General features: G+C 40.2%; 1 protein-coding gene across 7 annotated transcripts in view; it reads right to left on the minus strand.

Annotated features, from left to right (window-relative positions):
• Positions 1-129: 129 nt before the first annotated feature.
• Positions 130-16,845, minus strand: part of LOC105921058 (potassium voltage-gated channel subfamily KQT member 5) — a 128,975-nt gene continuing 112,259 nt past the window's right edge. For 2 of the 7 annotated variants that reach the window (XM_036137051.1, XM_021313018.2), the window contains exons 10-16: positions 15,875-15,931; positions 11,923-12,146; positions 9,219-9,327; positions 7,104-7,235; positions 6,800-6,907; positions 5,114-5,240; positions 130-4,383 (exon numbers count right to left, since the gene is read on the minus strand). In XM_036137051.1, the coding sequence (XP_035992944.1) occupies positions 3,124-4,383; positions 5,114-5,240; positions 6,800-6,907; positions 7,104-7,235; positions 9,219-9,327; positions 11,923-12,146; positions 15,875-15,931 (2,017 nt within the window). In that variant the 3' untranslated portion in view covers positions 130-3,123. The remainder of the gene's footprint in view (positions 4,384-5,113; positions 5,241-6,799; positions 6,908-7,103; positions 7,236-9,218; positions 9,328-11,922; positions 12,147-15,874; positions 15,932-16,845) is intronic. The other 5 variants (XM_036137052.1, XM_012856747.3, XM_021313036.2 and 2 more) reach the window with 4 other exon arrangements.

Below are 16,845 nucleotides of genomic sequence, written 5' to 3' on the forward strand. Positions count from 1 at the left end.
GACATTGTTAAAAGTGCTGAGGTCTGAAAAACATTCATATCAAAATTGATATTTTGGGGCTTGTGGAGTTTTTAATTTAAAGTCAAACCTCTGTTTGTGAATGATGCCGTGAAAAAAAAACCAAAAGAAGCTTCTTGAGGAATTTATTTATTCATGAATGAGACAAAGTTCATTTGCATTTTCATTACATTACAGGCTTTCTTAATCTAACCAAGATTATTACTAAAGTGTAAATATGTGGACATAATTTAAATAAATTAAAAGGAATAAGACAAACCCTTAATATGGCAGTTGCCCATTTTATGCCCACTAGCAAAAAAAGAAGAAAAAAAAAACAATAAAAAAAAGCATTACACCGCAAAGATAGAAACTTAGGAGTGCAGTGACTTTTTGTGAGGAATCAAATGCACCTTTCAGGAAACTAAATAAACACAGATGTACCACAAAAATCAAGGCACCAGTATACAGTATGTAATGAATATTTTTGTCGACCTAAAAAAAAGAGCTTGGTTGGTTTTGATGCAACTATTTATAACCCCAAAATACCGAGGGATGTAAAAAACGTGCAGTCATTCTCAGTTAAAGATCCATTTGGACATGAAAGCCTCCTCATGCAAAATATATTGAAATGTCAAAGTAAAAAATAACCGGATTTCATTTAGAGAAAACTTATGGCTGACCAAACATATCCAGGTGGGTGTATAAAAAAGTGTTCATGCTGTTAACTAAACTCCTTGCGTCCTTTTCATACATACTGAAAGTTACAATTTACTTATTTGCTAAACTGCATCATAATAAATTAGGGTTGGAACATTTGTACACAATTACTTTAAACTGACCTTCAGATGTTGTCCTGGGAGGGTCTTTTTCCAATTATTGTGGTAGCTTGGTGAAACTAGCAAAAGTTGATACAGTTTTCACAACTAGCTGTACCTCCATCTACTGGTGGCAACACAGTCGGCGTGGTTCTGAAGGTAAACGCTGCAAGATTGATGAAGGCTTGATTTGATTCTAAGCAAAATGAAAAGCTTCAATTTCACGATACCTATAGATACCGATATTCTCTTATCAAAAATTTGGAGAATAAGTTTCAATAACAGATGCACCAGTCAGTTGGGCAAATATCAGATACATATCAGTTCTCCTCAGCCAGTTTTATTTGCCATTTATATATAAATGGCACAAATGGGTCATTGTGTCACTTTTACAGCTAAAACCACATAGATGCAGTGCTCTGTCAATCTGGCAGATTAAAAGGCAATTACCCTTTCTGTTCTCATGCACACACGCAATAATCCCCACTCCCCGGTGTTTAATATAAATCTACACAATGTATCAAGGTACTGCAAACTTAAGGTTTGGATGCATTGGATAACCCTCTTAAAAAAACAAGGTAACCCTAGTCACTGCATCCATTTGTGCACCATGCAACAGGAAGAGAAAGATGGCGGTAAATTGTACTTTCACTGCTCAGCAGTTCAAGCAGTCATGAGTTTGTACCGATAAGATACACATTCTGATTCCAAGTTGAGTTCAAGAAGTCAGACATAATCCCCAACAGCAGCAACAGTAAAACAGACGGCACAAAGCAACAAAGGGTATTTGTGTCTGAAACAAAATTATCACACATCTTCTAACAAACAGAATTTGTAAACCAGAAAACGACATTCAACAAATGTTTCAGTCCATGGCTGAACCAGCCCAACTGTGTAAAATCGATCTGGACATTAGAGCAGCCTCTCCTTTCCCCCGTCCACATAACTGCACCTTCAACGAAGAGCAGTCTGCAGCGCAACAGAAAGGATGTTAAACTTTTATAGGAAAGTAAATTTGAATGAAATACACCTGCATAAATTGCCCAAGATTATGCTTTCAATAGGTTTTCACAGCAGCTTCGGGAAGTGTCTGGTGTTTAAGTCAACATGAGGACCTCCCCTGAGCTGCAGTACACAGAGAAGTCAAATGGGACAAAGCATAAGTGCTCCTGGATAGCACAAAGCAACAACATGTGGACTTCTTTCTGGTCTTTCTGTTAAGTTGTGCTAAACAATTCTGTCACAGCAAAGCAATTGAAAAGTAACGTTTATTTTACAAACTTGCTATTTCACTTGGTCTGGGATAGAAATTACAGGCTTAGGCTGTTCTGTACCCCCTCCCACTCAAGAAGACGTGAATGATAGTAACAACTATTACATCAGTACAGCTTGAAGCTGACAGACTGTGTTTTTGTCTGTTACGGAGATTAGTTGCGTGGTTCTGCTCCTGTGTCGGGCATGAAATCAGAGAATGAATCCATTAAGTGTTGTCGGGGTGAGTTCATTGGATTCAAAAGCAGCTTAAAAATACCGTGAACGGCTGTTAAAGACCAAATGTTGAATCTGAACTTCTGAACGTTTTTGGAAGGATTTTTCATGGTCTCGGTTCTTACGATCTCAAAAAGCTGCCATTTTAACAGGGATGTAAATACTTTTTAGAGCTACTAAAATTTATAGCATAGCTTGTCATCGTCTTGATTTGTTAATTGAGCTACAACCAAAACTTATTCAAAAAAGGGGCCTAAAAAGCAAATAAAAAACAAAACATGGATTAAGAGAAATGTGTGTTTCTTGGATTGCAAATCAACACAGGTCAGATCCTGACTTCATACAATGGATACGAGGTTATGAAAACAAAATACCCACATTTCTCAGTGTTGAGGTAACCTCTGTTTCAGCTGGCCTGAAACACAGCAAGTATTTTACTTGCAATAAACTAGTTAAGTGTTAGGTGCTCGTACTTGTAAGTGTAGTTTCGCATCTGTCCTTTTGACTGAAAACATGCAGCTCATGCTTTTATAGCGGGGTCTCACACCGACTCACCCGTCACTTAATTTAACACAATAGCTGTGCTCTCATTTTTCAAGCCTTCATCTTTTGTCTCAGATTCATCAAACATATATTAAAACACAGAATAATTCATGCCAACAAGATAAGCCTGTATGAAAAAAAAGAATCTTAAAAAAAGGTTCAAGATAAAAACAAACAAAAGAAGACAAGACCCCATGTGAAACTTCCACCTCCCTTCAAAAAGGACGAAAACAGTCTCTGAGGAGAGATTTGTGCGTCTTCTGAACATTTACGGGGTCTATTTTAGCCGTACGTGGGGCATGTTCAGCAGTTCGCCACTGCCGGTGGAGGGCGGCGATGGAGGACCACTAACCAGGCTTGTGTTTGAGCCCTGGGTCCCTGCCCCGGCTCTGTCTGCTGTCCTCAGGCGCTCCAGAGAGAAGGTGTGAGTCTCAGATGTCCCCTTTGACAGAAAGTCAAACCCCTGCACCTCCATGTCCCTGTCACGGATGAAGAGGTCCTCCTCAGCCCAACATCCTCGACCTTTCCTTCTCGCACCACCACTCTCTCCCCCAAGGTCTTGGCAACAGCTGTTAAAGCCTATTGGAGAGTCACTGCTCATACTTGGGCTTTGAGAAGAGAGGCTGTGGCTTTGGTGTGCATCGTGGACAGGACCCACCTCCACCAAGTCCTGCACCGACATGGATTTGCCCATTCCTTGGTCCGTATGGGTGGGCCTAGAGCAACAAGCTGGGACTGGTGGCACTAGTGGCTCCAGCTCCAGACTCATATGTCTCCTCCAGGAGCCCTCCTCCTTCGCATTAAGCCTGCCATTAGCATTGGTGCTCCCTTTTAACTGCTGCCCTAACGTGCTCAACCCAAACTCAAGTCCAAGGTCCTCTCTGACACTGTTGTCCTCGGCGTGGTCCTGTAGACCCCTGCAGAAGCTCTTTGTTTCAGAAGCCTCAGTAGAGGTTGCTCGCACCAGTTTGCCAGAGCCAACGCTTTGTCTGGAAGGAGGCGGAGGAAGCCTGGCCAAAAGAGGAAAGCCTTCGTCTCCTACTCCTTGGCCCCCAGAACTGCTTGTGCTGTTCGGGGTGAGGATGGTAGGGGAGCTCTCTACAGCCTCATCAGTGCCGCTTTCAGGTGATGTAGCCTGAACCTGCTTATGGTGCTGTAGATGATGATGATGATGATGAGGCAGCAGCGACGGGCTAAAAGGGGACGATGCGAGGCCAGAGGGAGGCGTGGACGATGAAGCGTTGAGATTATGGTTGAGCTCGCTCTGAGGTGCCAGAATGAGGTGGAGTCCCCCCTGGGAAAGCTGCGAGTTGGTTGATGAACGTGTGGCGAAGCCGCTCGGGTGAGGCGCGCCGCCGTAGCTGACCTGAGTGGAGCTGGAGAGGTCCTTACTAAAGACGGAAGAGTTGTAATCAGAGGTCTGTTCCAGCTCAAACAGCGGCAGTGAGGAGAGGGTGAGAGCCGAAGAGGAGCCTTTTCGCAGCACCTGCCGATAAATGTCCAGCAGAGAGTCCAACTTTGACTCGATTGACTGGACCTGTATGGGAAAACAATGTTGACAATATTGAAGGATTAAAAATGTCAGGGTTGAGTGGTGCATCTGAAGAATTTAGAAAATCGACAAAAAGTTGATTTAATTCAATAATTAATTTAAAAAATGTAAAACACATATACAGATTGATTAGTTTTTCTCCTTAGCCCAGGTAGGATGCTGCTGATGTGACCTCAGGTTCAGGAGTGTTTTAACAAGAGTGTGGTGGCTCTTAAAGCACAGACTACAGATGTCTCATCAAATAAACTTTGCTTCACAGTCCTCCCTAGGCTGAGGTTTTCCCTGTTGTTGTTGTGCATTTTCTTTTACCACACTTTTTTTTTTACTTCCAATCAACTTTCTGAGCAGTTTGCATCTTTAGCAATGACCTTTTGAGGCATATCCTGCTTGAGCTCTTCTGTATGACTGTGTAGGCCACAACATAACATTTCTGTACTGAATATCCCTTCTAATCAGTCCTGTTTGCCACCCATTTTCAGTTTTTCTCAGCTGGAAGCCCCAATTAACAAGATGAACAATGATAAACATTTGTAAAACAAAATCACTGTTTGTGTAATCAGTCAACAAAAATCAGATTCACTTTGGAACTGAATCACTAAAACAAATCAACTGTCTATGATATCCCTATTTATAGAGATGTACCACTATAAACCTTGGAAATATTACATCACAGTTCACAAAAAAACACTATGTTGGGCAACACAGTTTCACACACCTGCCTCTCCACTTTACAGACACGACCCAGCATGCTCATGTCCTCCAACATGTCTCCATCGGACAGCAGCTTCTCTCGGATTTTCTTATCCAGAGGGACCTGTCCCTTCCCGAGGATCTGGTCCACTCTGGATTGACACAGGACACAAACAAAAACAGGCAAACAAAAAAAATGTAAGTGCTAGAAAGAAAAATCGTTAATATAAAAAAGCAAATAAAATTGCGACCCAAAGCCCAGAAAAAAGAAGAAATGTTGGGGAAAGCGAATAATAGATGGCTTTAGGTGTATTTGGGTTCTAAAAACTCCAGACAACACTTGAGACAATGATAATGCAACGTTAATTTGACTTGTAGTTGTCGCCACATATGCGTGACATGACGTATAAGCACAGCCGACCTCACGGAAATTAACGAAAATGTCAAGAGAGCGCGCATTTTGTAGTTCATTGCAGTTCATTCTACTGCTGTCTCTCCTAGACGCTTCCATACCGCCAAACCTGGTATGAAGACAATTTTTAAAATTGTTTCTGTTCATAGAATCAATCAGATAAACACATTTCAAACAGAAACCAAAAACAACACTTCTTATACTGCTGTCAGTGTCTTATATTCCATATAACACTGTTGAGTGAGGGAATCACCAAGTAGAGAATAGGTTTTTCTGTGTCATAAATAAAGTTACATTTTACTTTAGGCATTATCGAGATTTCTTTAATGTGATAATATGACTTCATAAATCAAAAAATTCTTAATTTTTATGTCTGATCAGGACTTTCTGCTAAAGATGAAACAGGCGCATGCAGCATTTCAAGTCTGTGACAGCAGGGACCAGTGTTGCCACAGTTATGCCAGATAAGACATAACATCTGTGCTGTTTGGAAGAATACTTTATGTGAGTGTGGCAGTGACATGCTTTAGCATCAAGCTCCAGACACCTGAGGAATCCCAGAATTTAAGCCCGAAACAGAAACGGATTTACAAAGTTTGTGTTTGTTCAGTGGATCAAAGGACAGAGAAAAGAAAAGGTCTGCCTGGCCCTTCCAACTCAGTCAATTCAAAGCCACTATTAAAGCCTTATTTCATTATTTTAAAACAACAACAACAACTACGGGAATCAATTTGGAAGCATGTTGCATGAAAAAAATCTGCTATGACTAAACAGCTCTTACATAAAAGGTTAATCTACAAATGCCCCAGGTGAATTCACCAAAACAGGTGAATACAAATGTTGCAATTACTTTTAATGGACTACATTTATAACTGGAAATGCACCACTAATGTCTTTCCTGGTTGATACCAATTCTAAATTTAAAAAAGGTAAATGAAAGCACATGATGCTGGTTGATTCATTTATGGGAAGAAAATGCTCAGAGTTCTTAGTTTTGATGTAATTAATGAATAGGAAGGAATAAAACATCTCTCTGTATATATATATATATATATATATATATATATATATATATATATATATATATATATATATATATATATATATATATATTATTTTATTTTTTGTTAATCAGACCTATCCAATACAGATCAGAGATTTCTGGCTGATAGATCGGAGCATCTCTGCTTGTGACAGACTAATTGAAGACTTTAATTTGTTTGCTTGATTTGACTGAATGGCAGGTGAGGTAAGCCCATGTGAGATTTAAAGAATGGAGGATTATGGGGGGATTCTGACCCCCTGATGGAGCTCTTTCTCCCCTGGCTGTAAAACACAGACAGGGAGGGGGAGGAAAAGGTCTTGGCTCTGGTGCTCAGGGTCTGTGGGCCAATTATCATGTCCAGCCTGTGAGGGAAAGCAAACATATGCACACACAAAGGTACATATGTGCAAAAGGAAAATAGTTCACAAATAATGTCTACATGTATATTCAAAACATGCATTCCTACAAACACGCACACACAAACACATCTACCAGCTCAAAGACATCAAGAATGCAACCTGTCACCAAAGGCAGTGTGCAGCCCTTCATTGTTCCTACCTGGTTTGCAGACTTTTAATACGGCACAGCATGTCCAAGTGACCGGCAGAGTACTGCTCAATCACATCCTTCACATCATATGGGCGCAGGGTCTCCTTAAACTTCTTCTTTGCTACATGAAACTTCATTATCCTGCAGGAAAAGCATCGAAATATTCAGAATTTGGTCAAAAGAGGGCGCTCCTACCCAGTCAGAAAGGAGGATCAGAAGCAGCTCCACCACAAGGCTGGCAAATTGTTTTCCTCCTTCTCTTTAAATGAGCCGTGCTGAAACCACTCTACTAGTTTGTCCACAGTAGCTCAAGCACCTGGATGATGATTTGCTTAAATCTTCTGAAAACGTCAAGAGTGGTCACAGTTATACACTATAGATGTGTGCATGTAATAACGTTTTTCTGAAAAGGTTTATATACATGAGTTGCCTGAAGGCTGAAATTAGAATACACATGATTATACAGAAAAGAAAAGCCAGCAAGGACAGAAAACAACGTAAGCAAACTGAGGAGGAGACAGCCATAAGAAAGGAGGTTATCAGAATATGAATAGCACATGGATACAAAAGGCATAAAAGAAATGTATGTTTCGTGAACAAGGTCCTTCTTGCTAACATATTCAGAATTGGTGTATATGGAATGAGGACAACTGTTCACTAAAATATGACTTGTTTTTGCACAAAGTAGCAGTGGGTGTTGCTGCTGCCGGAAAGCATCAAGGTTCATACATCAGCACACACTATCACTCCATCTCGTGCCCAAAGACAGCTCAAGATAGGGATCTCCCCCAAATGGATAAGGAAAGTGGTTTGCAAAAAGCACTGAGCAAGAAGTTCAGGTCACTTCCTGAGTTTGTTGTGCTTTCTTTCTAAGCAGTTCGAGTTTTTTCTAATCATTTAAAGTTATCTTGAGAACAATAAACAGAGAAAATCACCCAAAATGTCCATAGTAACTCAGGAGGAGTTGCACAAATTCACAGCTCAGGAGAGACAATTTTTCAACATGATGGCTGTCGTTCACTCCATAAATGTGGCCTTTATGAGGCGTTTCACAAGGAAAGTCATTGCTGAAAGAAAGCCACTGAAGTCCTATTTGGAGTTTGTTACAAGAAATAGGGGACACATCAAAGATATGGAAGAAGTTACTCTGCTCAGGTATGATCAAAAGAAGGTTTTTTGGTATGCATGCAAAAGGCTATGTGGAGGAAAACTAACAAAACATTTAACCCTGAACAAACTATCCACAGGGTGAAACATGGTGGTGGCAGCATCATGCTGTGGGAAGGCTTTTCTTCAGGCAAAGACTGGATGGTATAAGTTGATAGGAAGATGGATAGAGCTAAATACAAAGCATCCCTGGAAGAAAACCTGTTGCGGGCTGCAGAAGACCTAAGACTGGGGCAGAGATTCACCTCCCAGCAGGAGAACAACTCCAAAGACACATCCAGAGCTACAAGGGAACGATTTGGATCAAAACATATTTTAACCAATAACAACAAGATTTTGAGAATCTGCCACAAGACTACAAATAGATGAAAAAAGATGCTCTGCATACAATCTGACTGAGCTTGAATCATATTGCAAAGAAGAATGGACAAAACTTTAGTATGTAGATTTGCCAAGCGGGTAGAGATGTAAAGTTCGCCTGAAAGGACCCACAAGTCGAACTGCGCACTTGTCAGATTTTTGTTTGTAAATAAATTAGAACAATGTATTCTTTATCCTTCGAAATTCTGCATCTCTTTTTGTTGGTCAGTCACATAAAACTCCAAAAATTAAACATTGATGTTTTTTGCATGACGTCAAGATATGTAAAATTGACTATGACTATCAATAGCTTTGCAAGGCTCTTTAGTGTGTTTAATAGTCACACACTTGTTTGCCACGTTTAAGACCATACTGACCATACTTCCTGTATCAACACTACACCACAGAGACTGTACGGCTCAGAAAAAGAAAACTAAAAAAGGAATAACCTTTACTCATTTTAGTCCCTTGAGCACAGTCAATCAGGGGAGCTACTGGACTGCACTAGGCTGCAATCAAGCTTTGTTTGCGTTCAGGAAAAAGGGGGAAAAAACATTAGCTAGATGGAAAAAGAAAGTCGAATTTTCTTTGACAAACCTGACAGCTCGAATGACGGTCTTAACAGAGGGCAGCAAGTCTTCCACGGAGATCTCACAGTGACAGCCCTTTTCATCAAAGGTATCTTCCCCCGTCACGGTGGAGTCTGCTGCTTGACAAACAGAAGAGAGGGATTGTTCATTTAGTTGTACAATGAGCAAGCAAACTACTGTATGTGTCACTGGTGGCATTACAGTTGAACACAACAACAGATCCAAGCAATCTGCTTCATGATGCATCCCATGTGCAGTTACAAAAAAAGTATAAAAAAAAACACACTGAAAACAAAATATTTCAGCTGAACTTGTTAAGCCACTAATCCTGATTTGTATATAGCTCCTGGGTCCTGGGTTTTAGGTTGCTCTGTGGGCCTCGTAATGATGACAGGGGGATTTAAAGTGAATGGAGAGGAAAAGAGGGAAGAACTGATTTGACGCTTCTGGAACTGCAGACTAGTTGTAAAGAACAGGCCTCTGGTGTGCCTTTAGGATTTATCACCAACGGCAGCTCTGTTTATGGGCCTTCTGAGTTACGACATCCTGGTGGAGTAAGCACGGGGTCACGGTGAAGTACATATGCTTGACTGCAGAATCAAATGTAAAGCCTGCAGCAGTACAGAGCAAGTGTATGAACCAAAACGGTTTATAGTACAGCCCATAAACATTTGTTTTGCCTGTAATTACATTGCATATAAAAGAACATATTTCCCATCCTGACACTGAGCACCAACAAATGAGCTTAGTTTTGGCTAACCTAGCACTTGTTTCCATTTATTTAGCCTGATGGCTCCAACACTGCCTGCTGCTTATAACATTTTCATTTGATACCGTGATTGGCTAAAACCAAACTTTGGTAGGCGGGAGCTAGGTGTCTCTTCACTCAGTCAGCTCAGAAAGATCTGCTGAATGTCCCTCCTTTCCCCGAACCGACTGGATAGAACTAGTCCCAGATTGATAATGTGTGGAACTAATCCAAGAGTGCTACACATTACCAATCTGGCTTACCAGGTTAATCCTTTAGGCCATCTGCTCGGCAGTTCCAGCCTCAAGCGTCCTTCTAGTGATGTACTCACTTTTCCTCCTTTGTACATGTCCAAACCATCTTTATCTTCAGTACGTCTAACATGAGCTGTGTCACTGATGTAGTCCTTCCTGATCCTATCCATTCTCGTCACTCGCAAAGAGAACCTCAAAATCTTCATCTCTGCTACCTCAAGCTCTCTTCCACAGTGTCACTGTGTCAAAAACCATACAACACTGGTTTTCCCACAGTCTTGTACACTTTTCCCTTCGTTTTCACTGAGCAGGTGTCTTACCTGCAGTAAATAATTCCTTCAATCATTGAAGTTTAGGACAAGTCTGTGACAGTACAGGAGACCTAATGACTGGTCCGAAACCAAATCCATGAATATTTCTGCCATCTGCAACACCTTTTTAAAAGATTGACAGCTGTTCATGTAAAAGTGTTTCACATCACTGCCACATTTACAATGCTACACAAATGTGTGTTGAACAGGTGGTTTCATGACAGTGACCTTCCAACTAAAATCCAAACTGCAAAATAGAACGTGCTAAAGGGGACATATATAATGCAAAATCCACTTTTTTAGTCCTTTTTTTAATACACGTTGTATTCTTTGAGTCACTAGGAATGCAAAAAAAAAAAATTTCAAGGTGCAGCATAGATGTCTCTATATTCTGTATGGGTTATATTTTTCAAGTTATGCAGTTTTCTCTATTCTCTATTATGTTTTTTTTGCACAAGTATGTCACAGTATTTGCTGCGGAGCTGCTATACAAGGTCAAGGACTTCTGGCTTACCAGTCTCGGAAAGCTGGCATTTTTATTTCTCAGTGATTTTGTAGTCCAAGCTTTAAGTTGCCAAAGCTATAAGTGGATCAGTAAAAATGCTTAGTTGCTTGTGTGTATTAACCCACACAATTCATTACAACGTCTCCCAGCATACTACAAAAATGAACAAATGGGGTGGAGTGGAATGCTCTGCGACCTGGAGTGGGGCAGGGCGTGAAGTGCCTCGTTTAGATTTAAAGAGACAGCACCAAAATAAGTTGCTCTCAGAAGCATCTCAGAACAGGGGCAAAAATAGGGGGGCGTGCAGGTAAATTGAAGAGGAAATCCGACTAAATCATTGCAGTTCCACTTTATATAAACCACAGCTGAAAAATTTTAATGTGAAAAGGAAAAAATTAAACACTTGATATGTCCCCTTTAAGTGTAACCAGGTTGAAACTTAATCTTTTTATCTGAACTGAAGTTTTTAAAGGATTCAACATCAGCAGGTAAGATATTAACCACTGATAAACTCTCCAAATAAACATACTTAACAAACAAAATTAGGCCAGATTTATTCTGCTTTTGCCTTTTTGGCAAACTAAGATTGTTTAGCTCATGAAATAAATGTTAATAAAGATAACCTTAGTAAATGCAAAATAGTTCTCAGATGATGAATTAATATTCTAAGGGAAAAAAAAACTATCCAAAAAAACATTGACCAATGTGTAAAATAAATTGCCCCCTAACTTTGCAACTGCAGAGGTGCTGTAAGAGGTGATTTTTTTTTATTTTTTATTTTTTTTTGCATTTTCTGAACAGTGAAGCCTTTTTAAACTTCTGTTTCACGTAGCAAAACGCCATTCCTGTAAAGCTTTCAGTCAAACATCGGGTGGAGGTGCAGCGTCACTGACCGTCAGTGGTGGAGCGGGACTGGCTCTTGAGCCGGAGCGAGGGTCTGAAGCGTGTGCGGTCGTTGAAGCTCCAGCTCTTTTGAACCTTGGCAGGACTGGTGCCCTCTGTGCCACTCTCGGCCACAGGAGAACGCCGGTCATTCACCGAGGATGTCTGCCGATTCTTGATGCTCTGACCTCGGGGACTTGCCATCCTCACACGCTCCTTGAAGCTTAACTTCTGGCTGAAAGTGGGAGGACGAGGAAGGAGTTTGGAGTGCAAAACAGAAAAGTGGAATGATGGTTTGAAGATATAAACATTGTTTAATGATGCATGTTTCGGGTCAGTAATAGAAATTTGACTCAACATTCAGTAAAGTTTTGCTTTTTTATGTGGTGTTTGCATCATTCAGAGCTTTTTCTGAGATAAGGTTAAATACCTGCAGGGCAGGAAGAAAAGATAAACATGCATTGCTGAAGGTTATGCATATAAAATGCAAGCTCTGCTTTGGGGGTTATGCATCAAATGTAATTGCAGTAATGGTTCTAATGTATTGTATTATATCTTGATAAATTACTTTAGATGATACACCAACATTAGAAAGTTACAAATTTGAGCAATTATTAATTATGTTTCACTACAAAGAAAACACATAGCTTATCTCTATTTCTAAACTGGGCTTTTAGAAAAGCAGAACTTATTCATACTCCATGAACTTTGAAGTTTTGTCAAACTAAAACCACACACTTTAAGATATGTTGTTAGGATTTAATGGGGCAGAACACCACACAGTGATTCCAAAAAAAGTAAAAAACAAAACAACTGGACTTGTTTTCCGTAGTAGAAGACGTTTCGCTTCCTCTCCAGGAAGCTTTCTCAATTCAAAAAGTCTGGAGTAATGTGGAGTAACAAGCATTATACCATTGCCAAACAAAGGCCTTGTAATGGCTTAGATAACATGCAAATTCAACCGAAACAGATCCACCCCTTGGTAATGGGCGGTTGTTAAAGACATTAAGCCAGCAGATTAAATCGAAACTGGTCCACTCCTCTGTAACGGGGAGTCGTTAGGGTCGTTATTGGCTTGGCTTAAAGGAACAAAGTATTGATCACCCGAATCAGGGTGAGAGTTAAGGTGATGATTGGCTGGAATTAATCCTATAGCTGTGTTGTAAGTTTTTGAGAGTTGGAACCTAAGTCCTCCTCCTCTGTTTAAGGTTTGGTTTTCTCTCTTAACGTAGATGGCTTCCTTCACACACCTTTCAAACCATCTGTCCTCTTTGTCCAAAATGTAAACATTTTGGTCCTCAAAAGAGTGTCCTTTGTCCTATAGGTGCAGGTGGACAGCAAAGTCCTGTCCCGAGGAGGTAGCTCTCCTGTGTTGAGCCATGCGTCTGTGGAGAGGTTTTTTGGTTTCTCCAATATAAAGATCAGAACATTCCTCACTACACTGAACTGCATACACCACTCCGCTCATCTTAGGTTTGGGGGTTTTGTCCTTGGAATGCACCAGCCTCTGCCTGAGGGTTCTGTTTGGTTTGAAATGTACTGGGACTTTGTGTTTGGAGAAAATCCTCTTGAATTTTTCAGAGACTCGAGCAACATATGGGACGGCGATGTTTTTGTGTTTATTCTTCTCACCATTATGTTCTGCAGCGGGTCTTTTGGATTTTCTTGCTGATTTGACAAAAGCCCAGTTAGGGTACCCACAGGTTTGGAGGGCATCTCTGATGTGTTTCTGTTCCTTGTGCTTCCCTTCTGTTTTAGTCGGGACATGCTCGGCCCGGTGTTGTAAGGTTCTGATGACCGAAAGTTTGTGCTCCAGTGGGTGGTGTGAGTCAAAAAGAAGATATTGGTCTGTGTGTATGGGTTTCCAATACACTTCAATGTTGAGGTTTCCATTTCCTTCCATGTTCACCAAACAGTCGGGAAAAGGTAGTCTGTTTGGCAATGGTATAAAGCTTGTTACTCCACATTACTCCAGACTTTTTGAATTGAGAAAGCTTCCTGGAGAGGAAGCGAAACGTCTTCTACTACGGAAAACAAGTCCAGTTGTTTTTTTTTTTTTTACTTTTTTGGAATGACCATGACCTGGATGACTGAGAATCTTCACCAGCACCACACAGTGATCCATTTTCCCACCCTGTTCTTATGAAAGGTAACCCGCTGCAACAGTCTTAACTATATTTCCCGGTCATTCCGGAAAAAAAAACATCCCACAGTCATAATGGTGTGTCGGGTGACATGCCGTTTCAGTTTTCTGCCACACAAAACTTTGCAGGAAGTTCAAAATGTAAATTCCTGTCTTATTTTGCATTTCTTTAGTTTACAATATTTTATAATTTGTATATTTCAGCTGTGAAATTTTCTTTTGCTGCTAAAGCTGAATATTAACAAATATGCTAGAGAAAACCATTACAAAACAGCTGTATTTATACTGAGATTAAATACAAAGGTTCATTCTAAAGGTGATTTCTTGCTTTTTTTTAGAGGATAAAAATAAAGGAGGGCGTAAAACCAATGGCCACTAAATTTGTGCCCCTTATGTATAAATAATAATAATAATAATAATAATAATAATAATAATAATAATAATAAATACACAAATCGCTTTCCTTCCACTTCACAATAATATGATACTTGATGTTGGTCTATTGCGATAGACATTAAACCATATTAAAGGTCAAAAAGGCTGACAAAATGTCATATTGCAGATTTAAAAGTTGTATTATTCAAAAAACTTAAAACTTGTCTAAATGTGCCAAATCAATGTTTATTTGCACATTCAATGCTTTTATTAAAAAAAGAACATATTTGGATAGAAAAATATGAAAGCTTGAAAATGATATTAATAACATTAACTTGTGGGTTGTGTGAAAGCTGGACAATAAGGTGTAGAGAAGTGAAAGACCGTCTGTGTTTAATGCAGAATAGCAGCATGCAACAGCAAGGGCAGCAAACTCAGGCAGAACTCATTTAAATTGGCTCAGTTCATTGTGTTAAACATACTTAGTTATTTTGCTTACACAAAAAAAATACTGCATATTGTCAGCAAATTAATTGAAAAGATCATTTTTTATTTCAACCCAATTATCCCAATAGCACCATACTGTAAGCGCTGACATAATTTTCAAGCTGGAAAAAGTAAGAAATTTTCAAGGAACTACTCTTGGTTGCGGATTAATGGTAAATGGTGTGTACTTGAATAGTGCTTAGTCCAAGGACCCCAGCGCACTTTTCTCCCCCTGACAGTTGTGAGCTATGTTAGTAGCCACAGCTGGCCTGGGGCAGACTGACAGAAGTGAGGCTGCCATACATCAGCGACACCGGGCCCTCTGACCACCACCAGCAGGCAATTCGGGTAAACTGAGACGGTCAGAGAGGGGATCAAACTAGCAACCCGCAGGTTACAGGGCAAACTCCCTAACTACTGCTCCACTGTCACCCCATTTGTGTTATTAAAGTAGGTTTCAGAAGCCAATCTTGCCAGCTAGCCATTGTGACATTTGATCTTGTTCATTAGATTTGTTGACAATAAAAAGCTAAATGTTTTTTATTCCAAAGAGAAATTATTAAAAGAAGAAACAGCAAGTGGGGCACTTTGTTTTAGTTGAAATTTAGGGAAGTGAAGGATGGAAAAAAAACAGATGACACAAAAAACAAAAAGAACATTTCATTCAAGAAAAAGCTCATAAATGCTGATTAATTTATCAAATTTGCAGCTTAGAGCAGAGCCTGGCACAGCTCTTCATCGATTTTCCATATAAAATCAGGCAGAGTAGCACATCACTCAGGCACATATCAAACAAAGGCAGATTATCCCTATAGGAGCAACAGGCGTCTTCCTGCAAGACCAGCTTGCTCTGGCCTATATGAGGCTGTGCAGCCTCCAACGGAAACCCATGCACCAAGAATTAGTCAGCATTCCCAAAGAAAAACATCATGGAACATGGGAGCAGAGATGCTGTGTACCTATGTTTCCGAGTGGTACACCTCCGCAGTAGCTTCTGCTTATTACTATGATTTTTACTAAAAACCAAGGGGAGATAGACACACGATGATTCGTTACTTAATGCAGGAAGAGATGAGAGAAATTGTTGACCTCCTAGATTTCAGGTTTCAGCTGCTTTACCGTTCCTTCTTTCTTTTTGCTGCTGAATTATAAACAGGTTCCTCTCAATAAATAAGAATACTATCATATTATATATATTTATATATCTCACAACGTGATATACGTATTTCAAGTGCTTATTTCTGTTCATTATAATGAGTGTGACTTACAGGTAATGCAATTAGGAAAAGTAATTAGAATATTACTCATGACCAATAATTTTGAAAACAAATGTCAGCCTACAGTAAAGTAGGGAAAAGTTCTTTACAGACTATGAAGTCTATATTTGCATAGCACTCATTTTGCAGGAAATACAACAAGATGATGGTGTGGTATGGAGGTGAGAAGCCTGAGGCTCTGTTGAGTTGTTGAGGAAGCCCACGTTGCTTTGATGGCAGCCTTCAGCTCTTCTGCTTGGTTGGCTCTGGTGTTTCAGACGGATAGCGTGGTAATTTTTTTTGGCAATGTGAGCAGGTGCGTTGTCTGCTGGACAATAAAACCAGCATTTTTTCCAGCAAAGAGAAGAACGAAGCGACCTAGTATTGCCTGGATGACGACTGTGCTGACTTTGAACTTGATAAAGCATGGAGGACCAACAGCAGCAGACAACGTGGCAACCCAAATCATCAATGACTTAGGAAACTTCCCACTGGACCTCGAGCAAATAGATTCTGTTCACGCTGTCTCTGATTCAGGAAATAGGTTTGCGAATACGATGAAACAGTTGTAGCCCATATCCTTGATGTGTCTGCCTGGGGGTTCTTGAAGCAACGACTTCACCCGCAGTCTACAAGTTGTGCATCTGAATCTTTTTCTATCACTTTTTTCCTTC

The sequence above is a fragment of the Fundulus heteroclitus genome, chromosome 5 (assembly GCF_011125445.2).
Source record: "Fundulus heteroclitus isolate FHET01 chromosome 5, MU-UCD_Fhet_4.1, whole genome shotgun sequence".
NCBI lineage: Eukaryota > Metazoa > Chordata > Actinopteri > Cyprinodontiformes > Fundulidae > Fundulus > Fundulus heteroclitus.